Below are 10,532 nucleotides of genomic sequence, written 5' to 3' on the forward strand. Positions count from 1 at the left end.
CACCTTCCCCAGAACCAGTCCCAATGCCCCAGAAATCTGGTTGAGATCATCTAGAGGAGGCATTAATTTTAAGAACACTATTACTGGAGAGTTTTAATCTGAATAAAGGAGAAGACCCTGGAGTACTGGAGCACGTGGGCAACCTGAGTGTGCCAAAGTAAAGTGATACAGTGAAACTTCTGAAAATGGTGTGAATGGAGAAATGACCCATGGTTCCATTGCTATGTCTAATGCAATTCCATTGTATTCAGGGGGAAAACTCAGAAGCAGATCATCCTTGTGACTATTCTGTGACTGATAGCAATTCGAAGTAGCAAAGCGTAGTCTGTGCTCAGACTATTAGCAATCAGTAACATTATGGGGTTGATAATGCAATCGGGACAGATGTATCATTGGGTCAGAGGTCTTAAATGATACAGACTCATGGGTCACACTGAAAAAAGCTAAAGTTTTATTTTTGACCATCATATATTGAATAGCAACACAATGTGGAAATACTTATTTACTGTGTCCAGACCTGAAACATGCGCAGCATATTACTTGGTTTAATTTTTTTAGAAACCTCATTCCATTCATGTTTTTGATCTGCCAAATTTCTGCTTGGCTCAACCATCTCCCTTGGAAGGAGCCTATATTGTGGTTGGAGTCAGTCCAGATACAGAGGAGGAGGATACAGATCTCCTGTAATGTGACTCTTCACTTTTCTTAATAACCCCTTTTGTAGCCAAAAGGTTGACCAGGTTCCTCCTGAATTTCACCCCGATGAATGCATATAAGATTGGGTTGATGCAGCTGTGCAGGAATCCCAAACTTTGGGTTGCAGACAGAGCTCTGTCAATATGATTGCGCATGTCACAAGTCTCATCAATGAGTTTACTCCTCATCAGTGTGTCGATGAACACAGTAATATTATACGGCAGCCAACAAATGAGAAAAGCCAGAACCACCGCTATGATGACCTTCATGGCTTTCTGTTTCTGGAATCCCTTCGTTTGACACAGTTTCTGGATCGTCACACTGTAGCAGAAGATCATGACAAGCAGTGGGATGAGGAACCCAATAAAGTGCCTCAAATACCTGGTGGTTACTCTCCATATTTCAGCCGATTCACCATCAAGTATCTCATAACATATCGTTCTGCTGTAATATATGTATTTGCCCTTGTACAGAATAGGTAAAGACAGAGCAATGGCCAGCACCCAAACTGCAGCACAGACCAGTTTGATTACAAATGGTCTTTTCTGTTTGCGGAACTGTGTAGAGTAGACAATGGCCAGATAGCGGTCGATACTGATACAAGCCAGCAACAGAATCCCACTGTAAAAGTTAACTTCCTGTAACATGCTGATAATCTTACACATGGCATCACCAAACACCCATCCAAATATGGCATCCACTGCCCAAAAGGGCAAGGTCACAGCAAAGAGCAGATCGGCCACTGCCAGATGAAGCAGGTAGATGTCTGTGGATGATATTGTGCGTTGATGGTAAATTATGACAACCATTACAACCATGTTCCCTGTCACAGCGAGGAAACAAACCAGGCTATAGACAACAGTCAGCACCGTGTTGATTGAATGACTGTTAATAACTGATGGACAAGGGGACGCCTCCACATCATAATAGTAATCAACGGTGAAATTTTCAAAAGCACCAAAGTCGATGTTTTGCATCTTTATTTTCTGAAAGAAACAATAAGTAGATCAAGTTGTGAAAATGAAACTAAGATTTCAGATCTGTACTGTTATACCAAACAGAGAGAATTTACAACAACACACAATTATGCAGCTGAATTTTACCAGCCCTCCGATGTCGGGAATCATGGTGTGGGGGCCTGGATAATACTTCTGGAGAGGCCCACAATCCCCCGAAGTCAGAAAGGCCCTGCTCCATTTTACTGGCAGCAGCAAGGCCTTGGAGCGGGCAACCCCCAAAAAAAGAATGCATTAATATATTTAAATACATGATAATAAAGGAATAATCACTTACACCTATTATAGCAAATAAAGCAGATGAGCTGAGGGCACAGATAGACACGTGGCAGTATGATATCATAGCTATTACAAAAACATGGCTGAAGGAGGGACAGGAATGGCAACTCAACGTTCCAGGTCCAGGATTTTCAAACATGATAGGCAGGGGGGTAAGAAAGGAGGGGGAGTGGCAATTTTGGTCAAGGAAACTATTACAGCTATGAGAAGGGATGATATGTTGGAAAGTTCATCAAATGAGGCCATATGAATCGAGCTAAGGAACAAAAAAGGGTAAGATAATGCAGAAAAAGAAAGCTTATGCCCGACACTGCTGGGAGTGTACTATAGACCCCCAAACAGTCAGAGGGAGATAAAAGAGCAGACATGTAGGCAAATCTCTGAGAAGTGCAAGAATAATAGGGCAGTAATAGTTGGGATTTTAACAATATTAACTGGGATAGTTTTAGTGTGAAAGGAATTGAGGAAGCAGAATTCTTGAGGTGCATTCAGGTGAACATTTTTGCCCAGTATGTAGCAAGTCCAACAAGAGAGTTTTAGACTTAGTTTTAGGAAATGAAGATGGGCAGGTGGAAGGAGTGGCAGTGGGAGAGCATTTTGGTGGTAGTGATCATAATTCAGTCAGTTTTAACATAATTATGGAAAAGGACAGAGATAGAACAGGAGTTAGAATTCTCAATTGGGGCAAGGCCAATTTTACTGAATTGAGGAGTGATTTAGTGAAAGTGGACTGGAAACAGCTACTTGAAGGTAAATCAGTGTCAGAGCAGTGGGAGGCATTCAAAGGGGAGATTTAAGGGGTTCAGGCTAAACATGTTCCCACAAAGAAAAAGGGTGAGGCGGCCAAATCTAGAGCCCCATGGATGTCAAGGAGCCTACAGGGTAAGATAAGACAGAAAAGGAAAGCTTATGTCCAACACTGAGAACTCAATACTACAGAAAGCTGAGAGGAGTATAGAAAGTGGAGGGATGAAATCAAAAAGAAAATTAGGAAAGCAAAGAGAGGGCATGAAAGAATATTGGCAGCAAAATCAAGGTGAACCCAAAGATGTTTTATCAATATATTAAGAGTAAAAGAATAACTGAGGAGAGAGTAGGGCCCATAAAAGATCAAAAAGGTAACCTATGTGCAGGAGCAGAAGATATTGGTGTGGTTCTTAATGAATACTTTGTGTCTGATTTCACAAAAGAGGGGGACGATGCAGATATTGTAGTTAAGGAGGAAGAGTGTGAAGTACTGGATGTGATAAACATAGGGAGAGAGGAAGTATCAATGGGATTAGCATCCTTGAAAGTTGAGAAATCACCAGGGCCAGATGAAACGTATCCTAGCCTGTTAAAAGAACCAAGAGAGGAAATAGCGGAGGGTCTGACCATGATTTTCCAGTCCTCACTGGATCCGGGGGAGGTGCCGGAGGATTGGAGAACTACTAACGTAAGAACATAAGAAAATAAGAAACAGGAGTAAGAGTAGGCCGCTCGGCCCCTCAAGCCTGCCCCACCATTCAATAAGATCATGGCTGATCTGCCCCAGAGCTCAATCCTCTTTCGTGTCGGCTCCTCATAGCCCTCAACTCCCCAATATTTCAAAAATCTATCTACCTCCTCTTTAAATACTTTCAGTGATCTAGCCTCCACAACTCTCTGGGGTAGAAAATTCCAGACATTCACTACCCTCTGAGAAAAGAAATTCCTTTGCATCTCAGTTTTAATTGAGTGTCCCCTTACTCTGTAACTATGTCCCCTAGTTTCAGATTCCCCCACTAGTGGAAACATCTTCTCAACATCTACCCTGTCAAGCCTCCTCAGAATCTTGTACGTTTCAATAAGATCACCCCTCATTCTTCTAAGCTCTAATGAGTAAACGCCGAACCTGTTTAGCCTTTCTTGATAAGTCAACCCCCTCATTCCAGGAATCAGCCCAGTGAATCTCTTTTCACTACCGTTGTACCTCTGTTTAAAAAGGTAGCGACGGATAGCCTGAATAATTACAGGCCAGTCAGTCTAACCCCAGCAGTGGGCAAATTATTGGAATCTTTTCTGAGAGACAGGATAAACTGTCACTTAGAAAGGCACAGGTTAATCAAGGATAGTCAGCATGGATTTGTTAAGGGAAGATCTTGTTTGACCAACTTGATTGAATTCTTTGAAGAAGTAACAAGGAAGATAGATGAGGGTAGTGCAGTTGATTTCGTCTACATGGATTTTATCAAGGCTTTTGACAAGGTCCCACTGGTTAAAAAAATTAAATCCCATGTGATCCAGAGGAATGCAGCAAGGTGGATACAAAATTGGCTCAGTGGCAGAAAACAAAGGGTAATTGTTGACAGCTGAGCAACTGGAGGGCTGTTTCCAGTGGTGTTCCGCAGGGATCAGTACTGGGTTCCCTGCTATCTGTGCTGTATATTAATGATTTGGATGTAAATGTAGGGGGCATGATCAAGAAGTTTGCAGACGACTCAAAGATTGTCCGTGTGGTAGATAGCGAGGAGGATAGCTGTAGGCTGCAGGAAGATATTGATGGTCTGGTCAGATGGGCAGAAAAGTGGCAAATGGAATTCAACTTGGAGAAGTGTGAGGTGATGCATTTGGGGACGTCAAACAAGGCAAAGGAATACAAGATTAATGGGAAAATACTGAGAAGTGTAGAGGAAGTGAGGGACCTTGGAGTGAATGTCCACAGATCCCTGAAGGTAGCAGGACAGGTTGATAATGTGGTTAAGAAGGCATATGGAATCCTTTCCTTTATTAGCCGAGGTATAGAATATAAGAGCAGGGAGGTTATACTGGAACTGTATAATTCATTAGTTAGGCCACAACTTGAGTATTGTGTGCAGTTCTGGTCACCTCATTACAGAAAGGATGTAATTGCACTACAGAGGGTACAGAGGAGATTTACAAGGATGTTGCCAGGACTGGAAAAATGCAGCTATGAGGAAAGATTGGATAGGCTGGGGTTGTTCTCCTTGGAACAGAGACGGCTGAGGGGAGATCTGATTGAAATGTACAAAATGTCGAGGGGCCTGGATAGAGTGGAGGTGAAGGGTCTATTCACCTTAGCAGAGAGGTCAGTGACGAGGGGGCATAGATTTAAAGTGTTTGGTACAGAAATTAGAGGGGAGACGAGGAAAAACCTTTTCACCCAGAGGGTGGTGATGGTCTGGAACTCACTGACTGAAAGGGCAGTTGAGCCAGAGACCCTCAACTCAATCAAAAGGAGTCTGGGTTTGCACTTCAAGTGCCATAATCTGCAGGGCTACAGACCAAATGCTGGAAGGTGGGATTAGAATAGATGGATCATTTTACGACCGGCACAGACACGATGGGCCAAGTGGCCTCTTTCTGTGCCTTAAACTTTCTATGATTGCATGATTCTTTACACGACAGCCGTCCCGTGCCGATATTCTGGCCGGCCCCAGACTGATATTCTGGCCGTTCGGAGATCGGAGGCGAAACACTGGTGGGGAGGGGGGAGGAATGAAATTTGCAGGGTGGGGGGACTGGGCAAAACTGCTACTATTGGCTGAGGGGATGGTGGGAAGGGGTTGAAGGGCAAAGATATATACATTTCGGGGTGAGAGATCGGCAAAACAGCTTTTTGCGGTGGGAGAGGGAAATAAAAAACTTGTTAGGTCATTACAGGCATGTAAGAGGTGCTTTGTTCTTTTACTGAATGTGAAACTGCGCCGAACACTTGCATTTCTCTTGTGATTGGGAGTCTATCTGAGAGTCCAGTAAGGACTGCATTGCCTGTTGCTGTCAAAATGAATATGGCTTTGAAACCTTATGCAACTGGCTCCTTCCAGGCTGCTGTTGGAGATATAAGCAGCATCTTACAGTTTGCAGCACATTGCTGCATAAGGGAAGTCACTGAGACTGTCTATACACAGAGAGAGACAGCTCCACCTCATTCCTTCTTGCCAGAGACAAGCAGGTGGAGCAGGTTCAAGGATTTGTATGGATTGCAGGCTTCCCCATGGTGCAAGGTGCCATTGCTTTCGATGTGGCTCATCTGAATGAGGCCATTTTCATGAACCGAAAGGGATTTCACTCTTTCAATGTGCAGCAGATATGAGACCACAATGCCCATTATCCTGGCCGTAGTCACAATTCCTTCATTCTGCAGCAGTCCTCTGTGCCACCTGTATTTGACCCACAATGGTATTGTTACAACTGACCTCTCCAGTCAAAGCCCCCAATCAAAATATACGATTCTGATTGTGGTGGGAGAAACGCACTGTTAATTCAATCCCGTCGCTCCACAGATTGCCGAACATATCATTTAAAACTTTCCAAATTAAGGAAAGACCCAGCCAAATTGTACCATCTATTAACCCCCGAATGAGGCTAACCAAACCAGGTGTCTTTAAATCAACAAATTAACTCTTTAGTTCTTCTTTGGCCTCCTTATCTCAAGAGACAATGGGTAAGCGCCTGGAGGTGGTCAGTGGTGTGTGGAGCAGCACCTGGAGTGGCGATAAAGGCCAATTCTAGAGTGACAGGCTCTTCCACAGGTGCTGCAGAAAAATTTGATTGTCGGGGCTGTTACACAGTTGGCTCTCCCCTTGCGCTTTTGTCTTTTTTCCTGCCAACTGCTAAGTCTCTTCGACTCGCCACACTTTAGCCCCGCATTTATGACTGCCCGCCAGCTCTGGCGAACGCTGGCAACTGACTCCCACGACTTGTGATCAATGTCACAGGACTTCATGTCGCGTTTGCAGATGTCTTTGAAGCGGAGACATGGACGGCCGATGGGTCTGATACCAGTGACGAGCTCGCTGTACAATGTGTCTTTGGGGATCCTGCCATCTTCCATGCGGCTCACATGGCCAAGCCATCTCAAGCGCCACTGACTCAGTAGTGTGTATAAGCTGGGGATGTTGGCCGCCTCGAGGACTTCTGTGTTGGAGATACGGTCCTGCCACCTGATGCCAAGTATTCTCCGGAGGCAGCGAAGATGGAATGAATTGAGACATCGCTCTTGGCTGACATACGTTGTCCAGGCCTCGCTGCCATAGAGCAAGGTACTGAGGACACAGGCCTGATACACTCGGACTTTTGTGTTCCGTGTCAGTGTGCCATTTTCCCACACTTTCTTGGCCGGTCTGGACATAGCAGTGGAAGCCTTTCCCATGCATTTGTTGATTTCTGCATCGAGAGACAGGTTACTGGTGATAGTTGAGCCAAGGTAGGTGAACTCTTGAACCACTTCCAGAGTGTGGTCGCCAATATTGATGGATGGAGCATTTCTGACGTCCTGCCCCATGATGTTCGTTTTCTTGAGGCTGATGGTTAGGCCAAATTCATTGCAGGCAGCCGCAAACCTGTCGATGAGACTCTGCAGGCACTCTTCAGTGTGAGATGTTAAAGCAGCATCGTCAGCAAAGAAGAGTTCCCTGATGAGGACTTTCCATACTTTGGACTTCGCTCTTAGACGGGCAAGGTTGAACAACCTGCCCCCTGATCTTGTGTGGAGGAAAATTCCTTCTTCAGAGGACTTGAACTAATGTGAAAGCAGCAGGGAGAAGAAAATCCCAAAAAGTGTGGGTGCGAGAACACAGCCCTGTTTCACGCCACTCAGGATAGGAAAGGGGTCTAATGAGGAGCCACCATGTTGAATTGTGCCTTTCATATTGTCATGGAATGAGGTGATGATACTTAGTAGCTTTGGTGGACATCCGATCTTTTCTAGTAGTCTGAAGAGACCACGTCTGCTGATGAGGTCAAAGGCTTTGGTGAGATCAATGAAAGCAATGTAGAGGGGCATCTGTTGTTCGCGGCATTTCTCCTGTATCTGACGAAGGGAGAACAGCAAGTCAATGGTCGATCTCTCTGCACGAAAGCCACACTGTGCCTCAGGGTAGATGCGCTCGGCCAGCTTCTGGTGCTTGTTTAGAGCGACTCGAGCAAAGACTTTCCCCACTATGCTGAGCAGGGGGATTCCACGGTAGTTGTTGCAGTCACCGCGGTCACCTTTGTTTTTATACAGGGTGATGATATTAGCATCGCGCAAAATCAGGGGACATAATCACTGACCAACGCAAACAAATGGACCGTTGGGTTGAGCACTACCTAGAACTGTACTCCAGGGAGAATGTTGTCACTGAGACCGCCCTCAATGCAGCCCAGCCTCTACCAGTCATGGATGAGCTGGACGTACAGCCAACAAAATCGGAACTCAGTGATGCCATTGATTCTCTAGTCAGCAGAAAAGCCCCTGCGAAGGATGGCATTAATTCAATCCGTAAACATAATGACGTTGAGCATTGAGTATGAGAGGGCAACACATAAATAAATGTTAACGTTTGCTAATATTCACAGAAACCCTCTTTCATATATAGTTCAAAACTGCTGAAATGATCAATTCAATTGAACGTCAGAATAAAATTTACATACCTTCACAAGAATTGTTCTAGGCTCCTTGCCCGTCTTTAAGCTGATTAAATTATTTTCTTGACCAATGTGAAAGACACAAAAATAGGAGAGCAACTTAATGGTTGCTATAATGTTTAGTGGCATGAACACAGTTTTATATCCCAGGAAAGTGCAGAACTAAGTGTTCTATTAAGTGGTAAGAGTGTTGCAATACATTAAGTAATTTCACTTAAGAATATGCAGCACCTATGAGCAGTGACTCAAATCCTTGTTAGCAAATTCGCACAGAATGTCGTAGCTGCCTGAGAACGTGTTACATGTCATAGCTGGGAAGTCAGGATGTGATCAGAAATGTCACAACTGGAGTTGTACATTTCAGCTGTCACTTTACTAGAAGGGGAATCTTAGAGGCAGTAGTTGGAGTGGAAGCAGATTCATGAGAATGCTGCCTGTTACAAGGAAATACAAATACAGAAAAAGACTTGAAAAATTTTGTTTTAAGCATCGGGATACGCGATATTCCCTTCCGACCGAAGACCATTCAATCTCCCGGAAGAGACAAAGAAATGATAAAAATCCAGGTCCATTTGGGGGAAAATATTATGATAATTCCTCTTTGACACCTTTCGAGTGTCAGCTGCGGCTCAGTTGATAGCAATCTTGCTTCTGAGTCGCAAGGATCCAGTTCCGGGTTTCACTTCTGCACTTGAACACAAAAATTAAGGATGGCACTGTTTCGAAGAGCAGGGGCTGGTCATTATCACATTGCTGTTTGTGGGTGTTTGATAGGCTGTTTGAATGGGCCTCCTGGAGGTGAAAGAGGGTGGGGTAGAATTAAGCCAGCGAGGGGGAAGGGGGGGGGGGGGGTTCCTCCGTCACGTGGGGAGGTCGCCCAGTGAAATGAGGCAGCGTCCCTACAGGCTTGGGCGTTGGCCTCCTCCATGGGCAATCTGTGGTCCATAGAGGGCCTCAGCAGCAAACAACCCAACTCCTATAACATCCCCCACCCTGCAGTCATCTCCCCACCCACCCCCCCCAACAAACCTCTCCTCACCGCCCATCATCTCTTACCTGGGGTCTGGGTCTCCAGCACTGAGCCTGGTCCCAAGCCTGGTACAGTACCAACAGTGGTCACCGCTGCCAGCCTTCTGATTGGCCGGCAGCTCGGAGGCGGGATCTCCACCTTTAAAGGGACTTAAGTGCCTGAGCGCTGTAGGATCACGCCAGGGGCTCTGACAGGCTGAAGCAAGGTTTTCACCATATTTTCAGCCCAGCACCAGGAGCGCCACCAACTCAACTAAATCCAACCAACTGTGAACAAATTGGCTGTTGCATTTCCTACATTACAACAGTGACTACACGTCATTGGCTGTAAAACACTTTAAGGTGTCCGGTGGTTGTGAAAAGCACTTAAAAAACCCCAAACTTACTTTTTTTTAATGTGATCAAAACAATTCCTGGAGATCCCATTGAACCTGATTTATGTTACGGGATACTGTTACGAGCTTCTTCTGTTTTTTGGTAAAATATGTCTTAAAGAACATATAGTTGAATTCTGGACAGTGATTTATCTGGAGATTGCTGAACTTTGTGCTTTTTCAAAAAAATGTAAGGTCAACAGAAGGTTTTTTTTATTCATTCACGGGATGTGAGCATCACTGGCCAGTCCGGCATTAATGGCTGATCCAGTTCAGTTTCTGGTCAATGGTAGCCCCTGGGATGTTGATAGTGGGGGATTCAGTTAGATTCTCTCTTGTTGGAGATAGTCATTGCCTGGCACTTGTGTGGCGCGAATGTTACTTGCCACTTATCAGACCAAGCCTGGATATTGTCCAGGTCTTGCTGCATTTCTACACGGACTGCTTCAGTATCTGAGGAGTTGCGAATGGTGCTGAACATTGTGCAATCATCAGCGAACATCCCCACTTCTGACCTTATGATTGAAGGAAGGTCATTGATGAAGCAGCTGAAGATGGTTGGACCTAGGACACTACCCTGAGGAACTCCTGCAGTGATATCCTGGGACTGAGTTTTAAACTGAGTGAAATGTAAACAGACTGGAAGAACCTGTGTCCAAATAACCCAGCAGGAGTTGTGCTTGTGACTCTGAAAAAAAATGTTTGCAAAGGAATGACAGGTCAAGATCCATAGATGTTACAGGACTTG

At 44.9% G+C, this 10,532-nt stretch overlaps 1 protein-coding gene across 2 annotated transcripts; it reads right to left on the reverse strand.

Moving 5' to 3' along the window:
- Positions 1-428: 428 nt before the first annotated feature.
- Positions 429-8,534, reverse strand: LOC137371824 (C-X-C chemokine receptor type 2-like). Of its 2 annotated transcripts, none has more exons than XM_068034744.1 (2): positions 8,388-8,534; positions 429-1,682 (listed from the first exon to the last, which is right to left on the reverse strand). In XM_068034744.1, exons 1-2 carry the CDS (start codon positions 8,508-8,510, stop codon positions 630-632), a joined length of 1,176 nt encoding a protein of 391 aa, XP_067890845.1. In that variant the 5' UTR covers positions 8,511-8,534; the 3' UTR covers positions 429-629. The 2 variants fall into 2 exon arrangements, with proteins under 2 accessions (XP_067890845.1, XP_067890846.1); XM_068034745.1 differs by lacking the exon at positions 8,388-8,534 and adding an exon at positions 6,170-6,191.
- Between the last annotated feature and the right edge of the window lie 1,998 nt (positions 8,535-10,532).

Source organism: Heterodontus francisci, chromosome 7, assembly GCF_036365525.1.
Source record: "Heterodontus francisci isolate sHetFra1 chromosome 7, sHetFra1.hap1, whole genome shotgun sequence".
NCBI lineage: Eukaryota > Metazoa > Chordata > Chondrichthyes > Heterodontiformes > Heterodontidae > Heterodontus > Heterodontus francisci.